The sequence below is a fragment of the Hippocampus bargibanti genome, linkage group LG19 (assembly GCF_051943395.1).
Source record: "Hippocampus bargibanti isolate YZ-2025 linkage group LG19, ASM5194339v1, whole genome shotgun sequence".
Classification (NCBI taxonomy): Eukaryota; Metazoa; Chordata; class Actinopteri; order Syngnathiformes; family Syngnathidae; genus Hippocampus; species Hippocampus bargibanti.
Window position 1 is genome coordinate 12,196,690 of NC_142752.1, and position 21,875 is coordinate 12,218,564.

Genomic DNA, 21,875 nt, shown 5'->3' on the forward strand with positions numbered 1-21,875 from the left:
ACGTTTTGCATCAAGTGTACAGATAGCTTGTGCGGGTTATTTGTGGAGCCTGATTGATGGGATATTTTAACCTTCCAGTCTACACTGTGCCTTTGAACTATCAAAGTTGAAATGATTCCAAATGTCACTGTTTTCTTTCCATTTTGTCGTCTGCCTGTCTCTTTAATGTTTAAATCACCTCCCCTTACTGCGGCGTTCTTGACCAATCACGTGGCTTTAACTGAAGACTGGGGGCGGGGAATAGAGAACAAAAACAATTGTCTGCCATTTTCTTCTGAGGAGAACGGGCTCGTTCGTGAACGACACATCAGTCATTGTGGCAGCTCTGTGTGTATCCCGAAAAATAGTTCGTATGCCAAGGTTAAATTTTCATAAATTTAACATTCGTAAACCGAAAAGTTCATAAGCCGAGGAGTTCGTAAACCGAGGTATCACTGTATCTTCTATCTTCAAGGAAAATTCAAAATGGAAGTACAGTGGTACCTCCGTTCTCGACCATAATCCGTTCCAGAACCCTGTTTGAAAACCGATTTGTTCGAACACCGAAACCATTTTTCACATTACAAATAATGTAAATGGTTTTAATCCGTTCCAACACCCTGAATACAGTAAAGTCTCGTTATATCGATATCGGTTATATCGATAGTACCGCTTATTACGATACTATTTTCATTTCCCTTGCACATTTCTAGTCTTTTTATGTATAATTAGTACCGTTTAGTACGATACCCGGTTATTAAGATAATCCGGTTATTACAGTGCTCCTTTTCATCCCCCGCCGGCCATTTTTGTTGTTTATATCGATATATCCGTCGCGCCATTGGTCAACTTGGTCACGTGTCTTGTTACGTGAGCCGCCATCGGTCGCGCCATTGGTCGACTTGGTCACATGAGCCGCCATCGGTCGCGCTATTGGTCGACTTGGCCGTGTGACTTTGTCACGTGACACGCCATCGGTCGCGCCATTGGTCAACTTGGTCACGTGTCTTGGTTACGTGTCACGCCATCAGTCGCGCCATTGGTCGACTTGGTCAGGTGACTTGGTTACGTGCCCAGCACCCGTGTAGCAGAGCAATTTTCATTTTCAGACGCTAGCTCGTGTGTAGCAGACGAGATTGAAGTGTTTGTGTTAAAAGGTAAAAATGGGAAGCAGAAGAAGATTGATGACTTTTTTAAATTGTATACATAATACAGTAAGATGTAAGCGTTGCAGTTTCCCTGTTGTGTTATGTACATGCCCACTGTACTGTATATGAATGCAATCGTTTTTTGCAACAATGTTTCTTGTTTTGTCTGCTGAAGCGCAATGATTTTGAAAATTATTAACATTCCATACTGTGTATTAAAGGACAGCCGATGTCACTTTTTATTCAAATGCAAATAAAAATGACTTCACGCCAAGACGTCTCGCATTACTTGTGAATCCAAACAATGGCTTCAGATTCGGATAATATGCTTTCTTGTTACACATCCAGTTATGAATATGTTTCAAATACACTGTAGTTCTGAAGATTAAAGCATACATGTTTACAATCATTAAAGAATTATATGTGCCATTTTGAGGCCACATTGGGGGAACATCAAGGGAGCTAATGGCCAGCTCCGTTTCTTATATGGCGCTTGGCTACCCTCTTTTGGCGGCTTTTGTTTAATGCAGTTCGGCACAGGATCGGATATATCGATAGTCCCGGTAATATCGATATCTTTCCGGACTCCCTTGAATATCGATATAACGAGACTTTACTGTATTTACCTTTTTTAGTAGAGTACTTTATACATTATTTTATGCATGAAATTGCACATTAAAATGCTGACCAACACATACAAAGCAATGTATATATCAGAAAATGTTAAGCAAAATGGCAAATAACAAATGTAACCCAGGCTAATTGTACGTTCGTAAAGAAAATAATTATGAATAGGACTTTTTACCTTTGTGGTGGTCAGCAGAAGGCGCAGGTGGACGGAGGAGGGAAATTTATTGTTTGGAAGGAGTCCCCTTCCATAAAAACTTCGCGGAGCTCTTCTGTCTGAGGGGTGCTCACACGTTCAAATCTCTTTCCTCGCTCCTGTCACGTGCGAGTTGACAGCGGGGGGCGGGGCTGCCTCTCCCGGCCGCCCTCCACCTGCTGTCAATTCTCTAATCACGGACACGGGGCATTTATACGGTTTGCGATCACCTCGGCAATGCCGGATGATTGACTCAACTCGCCACCGTACCTGGACTGTTCCTTCGATGTGCGAGTGTATCCGGTCTGAGTCATTTTCCCTGTGTCCCGTAAATTTATGTCATCTTCCGGGATTGCGTAATTTTGCACCCTTGTGAGCCATTTGCTTTTTGGCGTAGTAAGCGGGTCGGATCACCCCCTGCCTTCTTACTCGCTGTGTTTTCTTTTATTTGTGAATAAACATCCTGCTTGGGTAGTATACGTCTCCGCCGCCTGCTTTGGGATGCCAAACATTCCACTACGTTCCGACGAGTCAGCTGCCGTCACTCTTGCTCGGAACGTGACAGCTATGGATGACTCGGCTACAGGATGTTCTTTTCTCTTAACATATCCAATGACAGTTGCTCTCACTCCCACAGCCACATCACTAGATTTCACAGCCTCCTTATTCTTTAATATCGTACTGATCGTAGATTTCGTCTTGCTGTATTCCCTAGCCGGATCAGACACTCGCACACGTCCTTCATATTTTGCGATTTTATTTCTTTCTTAAATGCAATAGTTGTACGCACTACTTTTCTTTTTTCACTTGTAAGAGCTCTTACTTTCTTTTGAGGCATGATTAGGGGCTAAAACTCTTCATACACCTATATTAAACGCTAGACCAAAACGCAGCACGTCCGCAAGCGACAACAGAGAGAGAGCGATACACCCGTACGCCGCTCAGCATCCCACCCTCGCGTACGCTCTCACGCGTCATACCAGTGTTCGAACACCGATTGTTGTTCAATCTGCGAAGCAAGAATTTCTCGAATATTTTGTTCGAACTCCGATTTGTTCGAACTGTGAGTCGTTCGAAAACCGAGGTTCCACTGTATGTGTAAATCTTCATGTTGTTCATAGAAAAGCAAGACCACAATTGTGAGAATAATTCCAATAGATAACGCGAGCGTGACACAGATTGCTATGTGGTTGATTGACTTTGTCGTGGCAGTTGTTCAGTGTTGCTCGTATTGTTCACACCAGGACCAAGAGTCAGGGCAAATGACTCCTGGATGAAAGCTCGACATATGGGACAGTGTTTGAAGTGAGAAACACAACTATCGCACACGCAAGCATGCCTACAAGGCAGCAACACTCTGTTGATTGTTGCGTTTTGACACACGACACAGTCTTTGCCCTGCCCATCTGACGAGTCTTCATCATCTTCCTCCTTCTCATCCTCGACTGCTGACGCCACCTTTCCAGCCGCCTCTACCTCCTCATGCTCGGTCTCGCTGGGATGGGTAATGGGGTCCGGATCAGGATGACCAGATTCCCCACTAATATTAGCCGACATGAAGAGAGCCTGCAAGAAGTATCGGTTAATGATTTCAGGTTCATTTATCGGGTGTTCTGCTCGATTGGGCACACCGAAAAGATTTGATTTCCTCAAATGCTGACAGTGTGTTTTATAATCCGCTGCACTATTCAATCAAATCAATATTCGGATTGATATAGTACAGTGATACCTTGGTTTATGAACCCCTTGGCTTACGAACCTTTCAGTTTGCGAACGTTAAATTCATGAAAATTTTTACCTTGGCATACAAACTATTTTTCGGGATACACACGAAGCGCCACAATGAGTGATGTGTCGTTTGCGAACGAGTCCGTTCTAACAAAAAATGGCAGCCGACTTGTTTTTGTCCTCTATTCATCACCACAAGTCTTTGGTTAAAGCCACGTGAATGGTCAAGACCACAGCAGTGGGGGGTGGGGTTAAACATTAAAGAGACAGGCAGATGACAGAGTGAGAAAATGGATAGAAAATTTATTTTTATTATACATAAAACAAGGTATATTTGGTGTAGTTTTAAAGCTTAGAAAATTTGAAAGTAGAAAATGATGTTTTATGGGGACCTGGGAACTGATTATTCTCATTTTAATGGTTTCCTAAGGGAAATTAATTTTTGGGATACACACTTTTCGCCTGACACACTCTGGGAACCAATTAAGTTTGTAAGCCAAGGTATCACTATATTTTTAATAAAGCACTTTTTAACAGCTGCAACGGTAGTCAAGTCACTATAAATAGACCTGTACTACATTATATTGGATTTTCTTTGGTATAGCTCCATTTAGTGGGTGAATAACTCAACCACAGCCAGGTCACTATTTAAAGGTCAACCGACACCTTCGGACAAGTTGTGTCCATAATTTCTAAAATCACTTCAAATGACTTCTATAGAGCGCATTTTACAAAGATTCCACCGCATATAGCTATGTTTTACGTTTTAAGAGTCGCGCTGAATATTCAGGAAGTCAATGCCCCTGACCGAGAAAGTGAAACACAATGCATTTTGGGTACTTCTGGAGCAAGGCAGTGTGTGACCCATAGTGATGTCATGAACAAGGGGGCAAGACTTTCTGAATGTGCCCAGTTCCGAGTTTTGTGGCAGTTTGGGAACAGTCATTTTTATTGGTGTTTTGCATTTGACTAAAAATATCAGCCTGCGTGTTTTGGGTATTTTAGATGCTATAAAACGTTTTTCTGATGTCAATTCGGAAACAAAAAAATCGTGTCGGTTGTCCTTTAAGGATTGTTTTTTTATTAAGGATGTACTTACCACAAATGCTTAATTTGTCGTAAATATCCCCTGCTGATGATTTTGCTCCAGTTGTCGTTTGTTCATACACTGTTTGTTATGTTGCACAATGCAATGTTTGCATTGCGTCATCTGCTACAAGCCACATGAACTACTTTTTCCACGATGCTTTGAATAATATTGATATATTAATGTCTAAGCGCCTTTCAAAACTCTCAAGGAGACTTTACAGTCACAGGATAATGTAAGTTTACGTTTTGTAGCGTCATAAACTTTGTTAGCTTCTTTTGAATCTTTCTTCTGGAGCTGAGGTTCTGTGCATCTACTTTGGAAAATTATATGCAAATGCAAGACATTATAACGCTCGGTAAAGTCCGGAAGAACGAAGCATGCTTCTGATTGGCTGCCGTGCCACGTATGCAAATTGCCAATCGAACCGAAATTCCAAAATTTACAAACCGATCGAAGATTTCGAAATCTGAATAATTCATTCAGATTTCGAAATCTTCGTTCAAACGTTTGCTTTATTGAATAAAGCAAACGTTTGATTTGAAAAAAAATCTTAACTTTTTTTGAAGAAGTTGTCGGCCACCTGGACAGAGACGTTTTGTAAGTTATATGCCCAAAGTAAAAGTTGCATGCCCCGGGCGTTCGGGCAGACGTTATTTCAGACACTGCTTTTAGTGTGGAAAACAGTAAAAATACGCACCACATTTAACAAGTACAACTTGAAGAGTAAGTAAGAAAAACAGTGTTGTTAGCTTGCGATCGTGAAAACATACTTTTAACTCATACTTCTTCCCTCGTGAGGTGAGAAGGTACTGGAAAAGGATCCTTGCAGACAAGTTGTATATATCATCTGGTATGTGAATTATGGTGACACTGGCAACCTGAAAGATGGCATAATGTGTTCTAATTAGATTTTGAAAAAAAAGTACACTCTTGGTGATCAAAGGACTCACAATGTCATAGGTGTCTCGGACTTCTTGTTCCGCCAAGGTCAACACAGCCACGAGAGGATAGCGTTGTCTGGGCAACGGGCCAAAATCTGAGTGTCCCTGATCAGCTGGAATACAAGTGTAGCGTTCCTCTTTATCTTCTTTGCTGATACTAGGAGAATTGTGTCAAAGAGCCAAACAATCAGAGGTTTGATAGACACCATTCACAAAAACCTGCGGTTTTATAATAATAATAATCGATGAGAAGGTTTCTTCAGCCGTCATCTGTACAAATGTGAAGATTTCGGACGTTTCGCCTCCTATCCAAGAGGCTTCGTCAGTGACATAGTTTATTCAATACATTGTAAGAATGAAAATTGTAAAGAGCAGTACATTGGGGAGACTCAACAAATTCTCAAAAAAAGACTTTATCAACATCGCAGGGATAATACAAGAGGGTCTCAATCGGCAGTACATTTGCACCTAAAAGCTAGCAACCACTCATTTGACGACAATGAGGTTAAAATCTTAGCGAAAGAACATAGATGGTTTGAAAGGGGGGTAAAAGAAGCGATTCTTATAAAACAACAAAATCCTTCATTAAACCGGTCTGGTGGGGTGAGGTTCAATTTGGATCGTTCATACAATAGCCTGCTTAGGCAAAACAGGTTAGGCAACATTCGTAATGCTGATGAGGTGATACCGGTGGTAATGGGGCAAATAGGCCAGTCGTTAGTCCGGAATGTAGGAACAATCAGTGGGGCCACAGGAAGTGGTCCTCTGCTCCCCCCAACCTGAGAGGAGGGACCTATCATAGCTGTGTCCGGCGCCGTCATGGCTGGACATTCGGGATATATAAATAGGGCCGATACGACCAGTCAGACTTTAGTTCGCTGACGAAGCCTCTTGGATAGGAGGTGAAACGTCTGAAACCTTCAAATTTGTACAGATGACGGCTGAAGAAACCTTCTCATCGTTCTTAAATTACAGTATATGGGTGTGGAGTTATCTGAGCTTGAAATGGGGGCGGCTGTACAAAATACAATACAATACAATACAGTGATACCTTGGCTTATGAACCTAATTGGCTCCCAGACAGTGTGTAAGGCGAAAAGTGTGTATCCCAAAAATTAATTTCCCATACGAAACCATTAAATTGAGAATATTCCGTTCTCAGGTCCACATAAAACATAATTTTCAACTAAATAAGCCTTAAAACTATACACAATATACCTTATTTTATGTATAATAAATGTGGTATGGTATTGTAATTCAAGAAATAAACTGTACTATATAACAAAGTTGTTTTATTTACCTGTGATGGTCGTTGATGGCTTGATGGAATGGATAGCTTTTTGCATAAAGTGTCTCAAGGAGCTCTGGGTTGTACATTTTAGAAGTTGCAACAGCAACAGATGCTGGGCAGACACACTAGAAACTTCATTAATAGCTGGTTCCCTTGCTAGTATGTTCTCTTCAAATTTTACAGATGGCTTGTGCGGGTTATTTGTGGAGCCTGATTGATGGGATATTTAACCTTGCAGTCTACACTCTGCCTTTGAACTATCAAAGTTGAAACAAGTCCAAATTTCATTGTGTTTTCTATCCATTTTCTCACCATTTCACTTTTGTTTTTTTTTTTGTTTTAAGCTCTGTCGTCTCCCTTTTGTGTGTGTGTGAGTGTGTTTCTGTAATCCCTCCCCTCGCTCACTGCTGCGTGTATCCACTCCCTCCTCTACTACAGATCTTGACCAATCACGTGTGGCTTTAACCGAAGACTGGCGGGGAATAGAGGGGGAAAAAAGCCTGCTGCCATTTTCAGCTTCGTTCACTTCAGAGATCCAGCTCCAAGAACCGGCTCGTTCGTGAATGACACATCACTCATTGTGGCACTCCGTGTGTTTCCCGAAAAATAAGTCGCGGTATCACTGTATTTTCATATTTGTGAAACAATGAAGTTGGAAAGTATACAAAATATGATGGAAAGAGACTTAGGGTATCCCGTTACAACTATCAGTGGGAGAATGGAGGGGGGGTCATTTGGATTTCCTGTTTGAAGATTACACTGCCGGAATTAATTTTCGAATCGAAAACCAGCACTATATTTTCAAAAAGGATACTAGAAGCTCTGGTCATGATAAGAGAAGCAATGCAACACCTCCTTGAAATGTTGTGGAGTGTTGAACCTGGAGCCACCCTGGTGGGCCTGCAATGCTTGCTGCAGGGCACTGACCTCGCAACCCCAAAAACAGCTCAAGACGCAGTGCTCCAAACAACCTGTCTTCAGCCATGCGCCATCTGGAGAATTGGAAAGTAAGAATGTGAAGTCATACAAAAAAAACATCAACCCTTAAATTGGAGACTTCATTCCATGACCAATGGCAGTGTTTGAAATAACGTCTGCCCGGAGGCCGGGGGCGTACAACTTTTACGTCAGGCGTACAACTTTCAAAACGTCTCGGCCCAGGTGGCCGACAACTTCTTCAAGAAAGAAAAAAAAATACACGATTTTTTTCAAATCAAACATTTGTTTTATTCAATAAAGCAAAATCTACAAGCAAATTGCTACAAGTGACGTGGGCTCCTCTTTCTAAGCGCCTTTTAAAGGACAACCTACGTCACTTTTTTTGTTTCCTAACTGACATTAGAAAAACGTTTTATAGCATCTAAAATACCCAAAACACGCAGTATGATATTTTTAGTCAAATGCAAAACACCAATAAAAATGACTTAAAGTGTCTAAAAAGTACAGTGATACCTCGGTTCTCGACCATAATTCGTTCCAGGACCCTGTTCGAAAAGCAATTTTTTTCGAACAACAAAACTATCTCTTTGCTCCATTAACCGAAGACTGGCGATTTGACAGCGGGGGTGCGGGGCTGCCTCTCCCGGCTGTTCTCTATCTGCTGTCAATTCTCTAATCACGGACACGGAGCATTTATACGGTTCGCGATCACCTCGCCAATGCCGGATGATTGACTCAACTCGCCACTGTACCTGGACTCTTCCTTCGATGCGATGCGCGAGTGTATCCGGTCCGAGGTATTTTCCCTGCGTCACGTAAATTTATGTCATGTTATGATTGCGTAATTTTGCACCCTCGTGTGCCATTTGCTTTTTGGCATAGTAAGCGGGTCGGATCACCCCCTGTCTTCTTACTCGCTGTGTTTTCTTTTATTTGTGAATAAACATCCTGCTTGGGTAGTATACGTCTCCGCCGCCTGCTTTGGGATGCCAAACATTCCACTACGTTCCGACGAGTCAGCTGCCGTCACTCTCGATCGGAACGTGACAGCTACGGATGACTCGGCTACAGGATGTTCTTTTCTCTTAAAATATCTATCCAATGACACTTGCTCTCACTCCCACAGCCACATCACTAGATTTCACAGCCTCCTTATTCTTTAATATCGTACTGATCGTAGATTTCGCCATGCTGTATTCCCTAGCCAGATCAGACACTCGCACACCTCCTTCATATTTTGAGATCATTTCTTTCTTAAATGCAATAGTTGTACACAGTATATTTCTTTTCTCACTTTTAGCAGCACTTACTTTCTTTGGAGGCATGATTAGGGCTAAAACTCTTCGTACACCTATATAAAATGCTAGAGCAAAATGCAGCACGTCCGCAAGCGACAACAGTTGGTCACGGAGAGAGCGATACACCCGTACGCCGCTGAGCACCCCACCCTCGCGTACGCACTCACGCGTCGTATTGGCGTTCAAAGCAAGAATATCTCGAATATTTTGTTCGAACTGTGAGGCGTTCGAGAACCGAGGTACCACTGTACTTCAATTTGAAACCGGAAGTGGCCAGTTTCAGAAGGTCCCGCCCCCATGTTCGTGACGTCACGGCAAGACGTCTTGTCTTGCTCGAGAATCAAAACAATGGCTTCAGATTCGGAGAATATTCTTTCTTGATACTCATCCAGTTATGAATATGATTGAAATAGTTCTGAAGAAGAAAGCATACATGTTTGCAATCGATTAAATAATTTATTCCGTGTCATTTTGAGGCATCAGGGGTGGGAAATGTCGCACCCAAAAAAGGCAGAACATGGCGACGAAGCCGTATAAGGAATTAATCAGCCCGTTTCCACAGGCTGATTAATTCCTTACATGGAGCTTTGTCGTCCTCTTCTGCCTCTTTTTGGTCGTACACGACATTTTCAGACCAAAGTACAGCAAAATGCATTGACATGATGGAAGGACTGCTACAAGGTGTCCTTTTTTCGGTCAGGGGCGTTCCTTCAGTGACGTAACGTACAGACTCATCACCAACTCAAAAACAAGACTTCCGGAATATTCAGTGCGAGTCTTAAAACGTAAAATATAGCTATATGCAGTGGAATCTTTGTAAAATACGCTCAGTAGAAGTCATTTGCGTCGTCGGTTGTCCTTTATAACTCTCAACGACACAGTCACTGTATAGTCCAAAGCACGAACAGGCTTCTGATTGGCTGCTGTGCCGAGTATGCAAATTGTCAAACGGACTATACCGTGACTGTAAAGTGTACTTGAAAGTTTTGAAAGGTGCTTAGAAAGAGGAGTGCACGTGGCTTTTAGCAGACAACGCAACGCAAACATTGCATTGTGTACCATGCCGACAAACGACAACTGGAGCAAAATCTTCAGCAAGGGATATTTACCATAAATTAAGCAAGGGAGCATTTGTGGTAGATACTTCCGTAATTAAAAAAAACACTTTATACTTCGCAACAATGTTTGTTTGTTTTTGCAATTACAGTAAAGTCTCGTTATATCGATATCGGATATATCGATAGTCCCGGTTATATCGATACTATTTCTATGCACGCACTGAGAAAATTACATGCAAACAGGGTCGGATATATCGATAGTCCCGGTTATATCAATATTTTTTCGGACTCCCTTGAATATCGATATAACGAGACTTTATTGTAGTTGTCTTATTGTGTTTCAAGTTGTGAAAAATGGGGCAGGCAACTTTACGGCCGGGCAGGCAACTTTATGGCCGGGCAGGCAGCTTTTCAGAGTTGTCTGCCCTGGTGTCCGCTAACTTTTTGTCATGAGTTTCAGACTGTCACGTTTTTGCAATGAGTTTCAGACTGTCACGTTTTTGCAAGGTGGTGATGGCGGGTGCGGATCCCAAAAAGCAGGCAGGAGGGAGCAGGAGGTTGTTTGACAAATTGTATTAAAATAAAGGTCAGCAGGAACAAAATGTAAAACAACAAAATTATCTGAACAGAAAAAAGTATCAAAAGAAAACCAAGTGTAAAAGTCCTCCAAGGTTAAACAAACACGCACAGCATACAATGCATGCAATTGCAGACAAAGCATGCAACAAACAATGAACCGACACCGGATAGTCGTGCCGGGAGTCCTTTTAAGTGTCACTGATGAAAACGACCAGCACCTGCGAGGCTGCAGGCAGGGCTGACGTCGCTACCCGTTGGTCGCCAATCCGAACGTGGCAGTCCGCCACTGATCGGGACGACCTGTGTAGGTGCAGGTGGGGCCAACAGCGCCACCCGTTGGTCGCCAAATTGCACTGCCAGACACCCAGTGTCACCCTGGACGGCCACCTGGAAGGAGGTCTCGGCCAGACGTTGACGTGGACGTTACAGCTCGTCAAGTGACGCAATTCAAACTCGACGAGGCGTGGGCTAACGTGGACGTAGCATTGCGAGGCACAGGGTAGAAATGAGTGTCTGGCAGTGCACGCCCACGTCCAGCCACGGTGTCGTCGTGCATGACGGATTGAGTCGCATCCACGACGAGCCGTGCAACGTCCACGACGAGCCGTGCAACGTCCACGACGAGCCGTGCAACGTCCACGTCAACGCCAGTCCGAGACCCCACTCGCAGCTGGATCCCGGAGCGGCTAAGGACTGGCAGTTCCGGCCGTGACCTGGTCCCATACGGCCGTCCGTCCGGGGTGCCACTCTGCGCCTGCGACATCCGCGTTGAGCCAAGCGTCGTCGCGTGAACGTGCGAGAGGGATCGCACTCACGCCGACGACGATCCGGGCCGCGTCTTCATCCATCCCAGGCCGAGTCCCGTTCCCATCAGGCCGCCGCCTGTCGTATGCTGGAGAGGCAGCGGTTGCCGTCTCCACCATTGTTCCCTGGCGAGTGGAACTTTTGGGAGACTGTTGGGACTTCTGAAAGCAGCCGCCTTTGTGTTTGTGGAAACATGGCTGACCGACAGCATACCGGACAGTGCCATCCAGCTAGCCCAGCTAACTAGCTTCCGGGCAGACAGAGCGCTCGTCGAGGGGGGGGAAGACTCGCGGCGGGGGACTCTGTGTTTACATCAGTGATGCCTGGTGCCGCAACGCTGTTGTGGTATGCAAACACTGTTCGCCACTGATGGAACTTATGGTCATAAAATGTCGGCCATTCTACCTGCCGAGGGAATTTAGTGCCATACTGCTGGTAGCAGTTTACATCCCCCCAAGCTCAATTAACAACAGGAGCGCGGCATTGAATGAACTCTACCAGCACATCAGCGAGCAACAGACAGCCCACCCAGATGCTTTCCTTATCCTGGCTGGCGATTTCAACCACGCCAACCCCAAAAGTGTTTTTCCACATCTCCATGGACACATTCACTTTCCGACGAGAGGTAACAACATTCTGGACAATGTTTTCACCACACACAAAGGAGCCTACAAAGCCTACCCCCTCCCCCACCTAGGAGCTTCGGACCACTCCACTATCATGTTAATGCCCGCATATAGGCCTCTTGTCAAAGTCATCAAACCAGTCAAGAAGCAGATAAGGGTGTGGCCTGATGGGTCGTCAGAGGCACTCAAAGACTGCTTCTCCAACACCGACTGGAACATGTTCAGACAAGCGGCCACCTACAACAACAACACCGACCTCCAAGAGTACACAGACTCTGTTACCTCCTACATGAGGAAGTGCATGGATGACGTGACTGTCACCAGATCTGTCACCATCCTGGCCAACCAGAAGCCATGGCTGACGGGTGAAGTCCACAGGCTCCTCAGGGCTCGGAACGCTGCCTACAAAGCTGGCGATGAGCTGGGCCTGAGGACAGCCAGGGCCAACCTGTCACGTGGCATCAGGATGGCCAAGAGACAGCACTCCAGGAGGATCGCCAACCACTTCAAAGACAGCAGTGACACCAGGAACCTGTGGCGGTGGGATACAGACCATCACAGACTACAAGCCCACTCCACAGACCTGCGAGAACTCCACCACTCTGCTGAACCAGCTGAACGACTTCTTCGCCCGCTTTGAGGCAGACAACAGCACTCCAGCACAGAAGACCCCACCACCTCCCGGCGAACAGGTGCTGACACTGTCCCAGGACAGCGTGAGGCGATCCCTCAGAGGGACCAACGCACGAAAAGCCCCGGGTCCCGACGGCATTCCTGGCCGTGTTCTGAGAGACTGCGCTGTGGAGCTCACAGATGTCTTCACGGACATCTTCAACACCTCCCTGAGCCAGGCTGTTGTGCCCACGTGCCTCAAAGCCACCACCATTATCCCGGTCCCGAAGAAGTCGTCCCCCACCTGCCACAATGACTACCGCCCGGTCGCACTCACTCCCATCCTCATGAAGTGCTTCGAGCGGCTAGTTATGAACCACATCAAGGCTGCCCTCCCCCCCACCCATGACCCCTTCCAATTTGCATATCGGCCCAACCGCTCGACCGATGATGCCATCTCCACTGCTCTCCACACAGCGCTCACCCACCTGGAGACCAGAGACTCCTACGTCAGAATGCTGTTCATCGACTTCAGCTCAGCATTCAACACAATCATCCCCCAACAGCTTACCAATAAACTGAGCAAACTGGGGATCAGCACCTCCCTGTGCAACTGGCTGCTGGACTTCCTGACGGGGAGACCACAGGCAGTCAGAGTTGGCGACAACACTTCCAGCACCATCACGCTGAACACAGGGGCCCCCAGGGGTGTGTGCTGAGCCCCCTCCTCTTCACTCTGCTCACGCACGACTGCTCACCATCATCACCCAGCTCCAACCTCTTCATAAAGTTTGCGGATGACACGACTGTGGTGGGCCTCATCAACAACGACGAGGAGACAGCCTACAGGGACGAGGTCAGCCGCCTGGCCACGTGGTGCAAGGACAACAATCTCCGTCTGAATGTGGAGAAGACGAAGGAGATTGTTGTGGACTTCCCTTGAAGGGGGGGTACTGTCATGATCTGGTTGGCGACCAACAGGTGGCGCTGTCGGCCCCGCCTGCACCTGCACAGGTGCTGGTCGTTACAATCAGTGACACTTAAAAGGACACCTGGCACAACCATTCGTTGTCAGGTAATTGTTAAATGTCATTGTATGCTGTTGAACGCAATTGTATGCATTGTGTGCAGTGCATGTGTTTGTTTAATCTTGGCGGACTTTTAATCTTGGTTTTCTTTTGATACTTTGTATTTTTTCTGTTCAGATGATTTTGATGTTTTAGATTTTGTTCCTGCTGACTTTATTTTAATACAATTTGTCAAACACAACCTCCTGCTCCCTCCTGCCTGCTTTTTGGGATCCGCACCCACCATCACCACCTTGAAAAACGTGACACAGACACTGCGAATGGATGCAAAAATTGAACAAATTCATCTTATTTTTCCCCTCTAAGTGAATATTAATATTTTATCATTTTATGTTCACTGTTCTTTGACGGTGCAGGCACCTGCAGAGGCTCCTCTTGTTGTATATTGTCAAGTTGAGTTGGAAAAAAAAAACATTTGTGATGTATGTAACACATTACGCACGTATGAAAAGTTGTACTTCACTTCATTTTACTTACCTGCAACTGATGCGTATCTTGAACCAATTTTGAGGGAAAAAGGATTAGTCACTTGAACCATTTGCTTTTCAGGTGTTGTTTGGATGGACTCTGTGTCATCAGAGCTCCGCAGGATCACTGGAACATCAAAGCCAAACCTGAAGACATTGAAGCAAAAATAATCATATGGAGTGATTGGTAATCATGCATGAACATGGTCGTACAGTATATTGGCGATTGGCTGGAAACCAATTCAGGATGTCCCCCGCCTGGTGCCCGAAGACGGCTAGGATAGGCTGCAGCACCCCCCGCAACCCCAATGAGGAATATGCGGGAAAGAAAATGGATGGATATATCTTCTTTTCCATTCGGCTTTTCCCTTCAGGGGTCGCCACAGCCACAGTGTCCTTCATCTAACCCGGTTTTGTGCATCCTCTTATCTCACACCAGCGACCTTCATATCCTCTTTGACAACATCCATAAACCTCCTCTTAGGCCTTCCTTTCAGTCTCCTACCTGGCAGTTCAAGGTTCAGCATCCTACTCCCAATATATATATATATATATATATATAGATCTGACCCCTGATAGAGTCCCACCTTCACCTTGAATTCCTCCGTCACACCGACAACTATCCTACAGTCATGATACATATCTTGCAGCACTTTGACATACTTTTCTGTCACTCTAGATTTCCTCATGCAATTCCACAGTTCTTCTCTGGGCACCCTGTCATACGCTTTCTCCGGATCTACAAAGACACAATGCAGTTCCCTCTGACCTTCTCTGTACTTCTCTATCAGCATTCTTACAGCAAACACTGCATCTGTTGTACTCTTTTTTTTTGGCATGAAACCATACTGCTGCTCACAAATGTTCACTTGTGCTCTTGGTCTAGTTTAAACGTCTACACGTTCCCATAGTTTCATTGTATGGCATCTTCTCACCATCGAAGATCTTGTTGAACAACCCAGTCACAGTCTACTGGGGTTAAATCAATTTTAACGGGATGATTTCTTTTTATCACAAGATTAATGCTGCATGTTTTTTCTTCTTTGGAGGGGTTGAAAAGCCTTACGTACAAGAAAATCATAACCTTGCATAGCAACAAACTTGCAAATCAACACAGATAGCGGGATGATCTGATAAAATGATACGAGTTAATTATTCATAAAATATAAGTGCACTGTAGAAGAGACAGGAAGCTGAGCTGGACATAGCAGAACTGAAGAGTCACAACAAAACACAAAGAAACCACGCTAATGTAAAAGAGTGGCGAATAGTCATACAATGTGATTAAATAACCACCAGCCATCTCCTATCTATGATCCACTACAAAATAATTCCCCAAAACATGAAAAGAGGAATATCATACGACTGCCATTACAGGCTCAAAACCAAAAGTACGGTGAGTCTCGAGGGTTAAAAGTGTACACATTATACATATTCGTTAATACGACTGTATTTGCGAGTTTAAGGCTCTGGCACACACCATTTAAACAAACATATTTAAAAAAAATCAAAAGCCATTAAAGAAGTAAAATTAAAAATTATTGCAATTATTGCGTTATTATCGAACGCCATATTGTTACTAAGAGGAAATAAAAAAGATGAATTCGAATCACGTTATTTCCGTGAAATACATTCAAAATTCAACTATTGTAATTTGTATGCCTATTTTTCGTCGCCGGTACTATTATGTTCTATCTTCGATTCTTTTTTGGGAGATATTTTATTTTGATGAGCTAAACCGGAATCTCTCTCTTCGTTTTCTTTACAACCACACTGCTCATTTGCCTTCCAAACCATCGTCGTTTATTGTAACAGGAGCAACGGTTGTGTACGACGATTTAAAAAGAGGGAGGATGTGTAGACTTGCAACATGATATATTTTAACGAAAGGGTTCTGATCGTTTTGGAAGCCGTTGCTATAATGTGGGTGAATATAGTTGTCATGTGAACCGGGACCGGCAGGCGTACAGATGTGACTCGTGGGATTATAGAAGAACGCGGTGTGTTTAGTTAATTGAGAGCAATTTGAATTAAAATCATGAGCAATATGAAGGACAAAGACAAAGCGACTATGCGCCAACAGAGCTCGGATAATAACTCGGTGAGCAGCAGTGAATGGGACATGGCAAATGATGTTTTCGTGTCCGGCTACGACATGAACCCGATGGGAGTGGATACTCGCACCGGCGAGAGTGACCCAGTCGAACATAGTTTGGACAGACACATTCCTCTTTTATCACAAGACGGCATAATGCTGGGCCTATCTAAAGGAGAATACTCGAGCCCGTCTTATCTGGACATGGACCCGGACTACACAGAAAGTGACGGCAACGTGACAACCAAGAAGCGCATTCGCTCCAATAGCTCCAGGCACAGGGGTGAGATCGTCACGGAGCTGGGCCCGGAGGAGGTCAGGTGGTTTTACAAAGAGGACAAGCGGACCTGGAAGCCGTTCGTTGGACACGACTCATTGAAAATCGAGACCACTTATGGAAGATTTAGCGAGCAGAACCCCGACAAGGTCAAACACCACTGTGAACTCGCCTCGACCGAGGGCAAAGATGTCGCCACGTCCAGTGAGACCCAGCCAGTGGAGAGCGTGCCAGTGGACGAGTCCATCGTTCGTATTGAACCGACGATCCGCCAACGGCCTTCAGCGTCTGATGATTTGAGCGACCGGGATGACAACAGCATGAACATGAAAGCAGTGTGTGTGAGGGGAGGCCTCTATGAGGTGGACATCGGAGAGAAGGAGTGTTACCCTGTTTACTGGAACCGTAAGCACGCAATGTTCTTGTCTCTAAACCTGCACGGTCAACACTGATGAACCGGCCCATAATCCAATAAAATAAGGCAACAAATAAATTAGCCCTACAATATACCCAATCATTATTACATTTATAACTACAACACTACTTTTTGTGACTCATCAAACTACAATTTGCAACAGTGATAAAATGTTGCATGCAAGCTCTAAATACCATATAAACACTTCATCTATTGTAAGACGTCTTGTTAAATTAACCCTATATTATTAAATGTTTCAAGAAATAAGCCACAGAAAAAGAAAAGGCCCGTATTGGCCTGTCACACCTGCCACCCAAAAATGTCATGCGCGTGCCTTCCTCTTCAATGTCATGGAGTGCTGGAAACTATTCCAATTTATTTAAAGCATATCCTTCAATTCACACAGGAGGGCACAGACTGTCCACTTTTAGGACCACCATTATTGTACAGTATTTCCCCTATTACTTTATGACACTTAAAGGACAACCGACACCATTTTTTTTTGTTTCCTAACTGATGTCAGAAAAACGTTTTAGAGCATCTAAAATACCCAAAACACGGTGGCTGATATTTTTAGTCAAATACAAAACACCAATAAAAATGAGTTAAAGTGTCCCAAAACTACTTCAAAATGACCTCGGAGATGCAGAGTTTCAAAAGGTCCCTCCCCCTTGTTCGTGACGTCACACCAGGACGTCTTGCCTTGTTCTAGAATCAAAACAATGGCTTCACATTTGGAGAAGATGCTTTCTTGTTACTTATCTAGTTATGAATATGATTCAAATAGTTCTGAAGAGGAAAGCGTAAATGTTTGCAATCGATTAAAGAAGTCCTTCCGTATCAATTCAAATCGTCAGGACTCCAATGTAGCGTCTCAGAAAATGCACAAGATGGTGCCCAAGCTCCTTTGCAAATGGGCTGATTTGTCTGCTGAGAATTTGTGTCAACTAGTGTCAAATAGTTGTCTTGGTGCAACACACAACGATTCACCATCGCATTATTTATGTTTTCCTTCTAATTTTGCCATCAACACGAAGTTTTCAGAACAAACAAAGTACCCGAAATGCATTGTGTGTCGCTTTCTCGGTCAGGGGGCGTTCCAGACGTGACGTCACGTCAGGCATCGTCATCAACTCGAAAACAAGACTTCCTGAATATTCAGCGCGAGTCTTAAAACGTAAAATATCGCTATATTCGGTGAAATCTTTGTAAAATGCGCTCTGTAGAAGTGATTTTACAAATTATGGACACAACTTGTCCGGAGGCGTCGGTTGTCCTTTAATAGCAATGGCATTTGCGTGACTATAGTTCTAACCACATTTTAAATTAAAAGCTCATATGAATTGCTCAAGACGTAGAAATTGAATGCTGAGAAATTCAGTCAAAGAAATAATTAATAGTGGAGACTGAGTGGCAGTAGGTGTTGATGATGTCGAGGTTTTCTTTGGGAGTGACCAGGTTTGATAGGATCAGGAATGAGTACATTCGAGGGACAACTCATATTAGAGGCTTTGCAGGGAAAGTCAGAGAGGCCAGACTGACATGTCTAGAGGAGCGAGAGTGACTATGTCGGGAGAAGGATGCTGAGCCTTGAACTGCCAGGCAGGAGACCGAGAGGAACACCGAAGAGGAGGTTTATGGATGTGGTCAAAGAGGACATGAAGGTAGCTGGTGTGAGAGACGAGGATGAACAAAATCGGGATAGATGGAGGACATTGATTCGCTGTGGCGACCCCTGAGGGGAAAAGCCAAAAGGAAAAGAAGATAAGTGCACGGCATTATATGGCAGATTCCCACTACAGATCGTCTGTGTGTGCCTTGCATTTGAAATCAATTGAAAAAAATATGTTTTTGCCCTATAGATGCGTAATAAAAGAAACAACGCAAGTGTAATTCCACGTTTAATATTCCAGTCCCCACCTCGTGTTATATAGGGTACCTACGTGATCGAGTTGTTCGAATGTTCGAATCAAAAGGAATGAATCCACCCATACATTACAGACTTGAGTCATAAATAGATATCGACAGTTACTTTGTTTACAGAAAGAAGTCACGAAACATCACTTACCAGCCAAGGACCATGGCAGCTGTCACAACAAAACACAAAGAAACCACGCTAATGTAAAAGAGTGGCGAATAGTCATACAATGTGATTAAATAACCACCAGCCATCTCCTATCTATGATCCACTACAAAATAATTCCCCAAAACATGAAAAGAGGAATATCATACGACTGCCATTACAGGCTCAAAACCAAAAGTACGGTGAGTCTCGAGGGTTAAAAGTATACACATTATACATATTCGTTAATACGACTGTATTTGCGAGTTTAAGGCTCTGGCACACACCATTTAAACAAACATATTTAAAAAAAAAATCCAAAGCCATTAAAGAAGTACAATTAAAAATTATTGCAATTATTGCGTTATTATCGAACGCCATATGGTTACTAAGAGGAAATAAAAAAGATGAATTCGAATCACGTTATTTCCGTGAAATACATTCAAAATTCAACTATTGTAATTTGTATGCCTATTTTTCGTCGCCGGTACTATTATGTTCTATCTTCGATTCTTTTTTGGGAGATATTTTATTTTGATGAGTTAAACCGGAATCTCTCTCTTCGTTTTCTTTACAACCACACTGCTCATTTGCCTTCCAAACCTTCGTCGTTTATTGTAACAGGAGCAACGGTTGTGTACGACGATTTAAAAAGAGGGAGGATGTGTAGACTTGCAACATGATATATTTTAACGAAAGGGTTCTGATCGTTTTGGAAGCCGTTGCTATAATGTGGGTGAATATAGTTGTCATGTGAACCGGGACCGGCAGGCGTACAGATGTGACTCGTGGGATTATAGAAGAACGCGGTGTGTTTAGTTAATTGAGAGCAATTTGAATTAAAATCATGAGCAATATGAAGGACAAAGACAAAGCGACTATGCGCCAACAGAGCTCGGATAATAACTCGGTGAGCAGCAGTGAATGGGACATGGCAAATGATGTTTTCGTGTCCGGCTACGACATGAACCCGATGGGAGTGGATACTCGCACCGGCGAGAGTGACCCAGTCGAACATAGTTTGGACAGACACATTCCTCTTTTATCACAAGACGGCATAATGCTGGGCCTATCTAAAGGAGAATACTCGAGCCCGTCTTATCTGGACATGGACCCGGACTACACGGAAAGTGACGGCAACGTGACAACCAAGAAGCGCATTCGCTCCAATAGCTCCAGGCACAGGGGTGAGATCGTCACGGAGCTGGGCCCGGAGGAGGTCAGGTGGTTTTACAAAGAGGACAAGCGGACCTGGAAGCCGTTCGTTGGACACGACTCATTGAAAATCGAGACCACTTATGGAAGGTTTAGCGAGCAGAACCCTGACAAGGTCAAACACCACTGTGAACTCGCCTCGACCGAGGGCAAAGATGTCGCCACGTCCAGTGAGACCCAGCCAGTGGAGAGCGTGCCAGTGGACGAGTCCATCGTTCGTATTGAACCGACGATCCGCCAACGGCCTTCAGCGTCTGATGATTTGAGCGACCGGGATGACAACAGCATGAACATGAAAGCAGTGTGTGTGAGGGGAGGCCTCTATGAGGTGGACGTCGGAGAGAAGGAGTGTTACCCTGTTTACTGGAATCGTAAGCACGCAATGTTCTTGTCTCTAAACCTGCACGGTCAACACTGATGAACCGGCCCATAATCCAATAAAATAAGGCAACAAATAAATTAGCCCTACAATATACCCAATCATTATTACATTTATAACTACAACACTACTTTTTGTGACTCATCAAACTACAATTTGCAACAGTGATAAAATGTTGCATGCAAGCTCTAAATACCATATAATCACTTCATCTATTGTAAGACGTCTTGTTAAATTAACCCTATATTATTAAATGTTTCAAGAAATAAGCCACAGAAAAAGAAAAGGCCCGTATTGGCCTGTCACACCTGCCACCCAAAAATGTCATGCGCGTGCCTTCCTCTTCAATGTCATGGAGTGCTGGAAACTATTCCAATTTATTTAAAGCATATCCTTCAATTCACACAGGAGGGCACAGACTGTCCACTTTTAGGACCACCATTATTGTACAGTATTTCCCCTATTACTTTATGACACTTAAAGGACAACCGACACCATTTTTTTGTTTTGTTTCCTAACTGATGTCAGAAAAACGTTTTAGAGCATCTAAAATACCCAAAACACGGTGGCTGATATTTTTAGTCAAATACAAAACACCAATAAAAATGAGTTAAAGTGTCCCAAAACTACTTCAAAATGACCTCGGAGATGCAGTTTCAAAAGGTCCCTCCCCCTTGTTCGTGACGTCACACCAGGACGTCTTGCCTTGTTCTAGAATCAAAACAATGGCTTCACATTTGGAGAAGATGCTTTCTTGTTACTTATCTAGTTATGAATATGATTCAAATAGTTCTGAAGAGGAAAGCGTAAATGTTTGCAATCGATTAAAGAAGTCCTTCCGTATCAATTCAAATCGTCAGGACTCCAATGTAGCGTCTCAGAAAATGCACAAGATGGTGCCCAAGCTCCTTTGCAAATGGGCTGATTTGTCTGCTGAGAATTTGTGTCAACTAGTGTCAAA

General features: G+C 44.0%; 2 protein-coding genes across 3 annotated transcripts in view; one reads left to right on the forward strand and one right to left on the reverse strand.

The window, feature by feature from the left end:
• Window positions 1-1,425: 1,425 nt before the first annotated feature.
• On the reverse strand, window positions 1,426-19,525 carry cgrrf1 (cell growth regulator with ring finger domain 1). The gene is made up of 6 exons (XM_089022162.1): window positions 19,327-19,525; window positions 14,482-14,618; window positions 7,815-7,992; window positions 5,719-5,866; window positions 5,539-5,646; window positions 1,426-3,516 (listed from the first exon to the last, which is right to left on the reverse strand). Exons 1-6 carry the CDS (start codon window positions 19,428-19,430, stop codon window positions 3,133-3,135), a joined length of 1,059 nt encoding a protein of 352 aa, XP_088878288.1. The 5' UTR covers window positions 19,431-19,525; the 3' UTR covers window positions 1,426-3,132.
• ddhd1b (DDHD domain containing 1b) overlaps window positions 16,209-21,875 on the forward strand; it is a 51,693-nt gene continuing 46,026 nt past the window's right edge. Inside the window, exon 1 of one of the 2 annotated variants that reach the window (XM_089022147.1) lies at window positions 16,209-17,248. In XM_089022147.1, the coding sequence (XP_088878273.1) occupies window positions 16,510-17,248 (739 nt within the window). In that variant the 5' untranslated portion in view covers window positions 16,209-16,509. Of the gene's footprint in view, window positions 17,249-19,936; window positions 20,907-21,875 lie in introns of those variants that run through there. The other variant, XM_089022148.1, reaches the window with a different exon arrangement.

Excerpts from the sequence above, each read along its gene's own strand:
- cgrrf1 (XM_089022162.1), bottom strand. The coding sequence starts at position 19,430 with ATGGCTGGTGGTTATTTAATCACATTGTATGACTATTCGCCACTCTTT. Across the intron at positions 7,993-14,481 it reads AAGATACGCATCAGTTGCAG|ATGGCGCATGGCTGAAGACA; the intron begins GTAAGTAAAATG and ends CCAATTCTCCAG. Across the intron at positions 5,867-7,814 it reads TATCATGACCAGAGCTTCTA|TATCAGCAAAGAAGATAAAG; the intron begins GTATCCTTTTTG and ends CAATTCTCCTAG.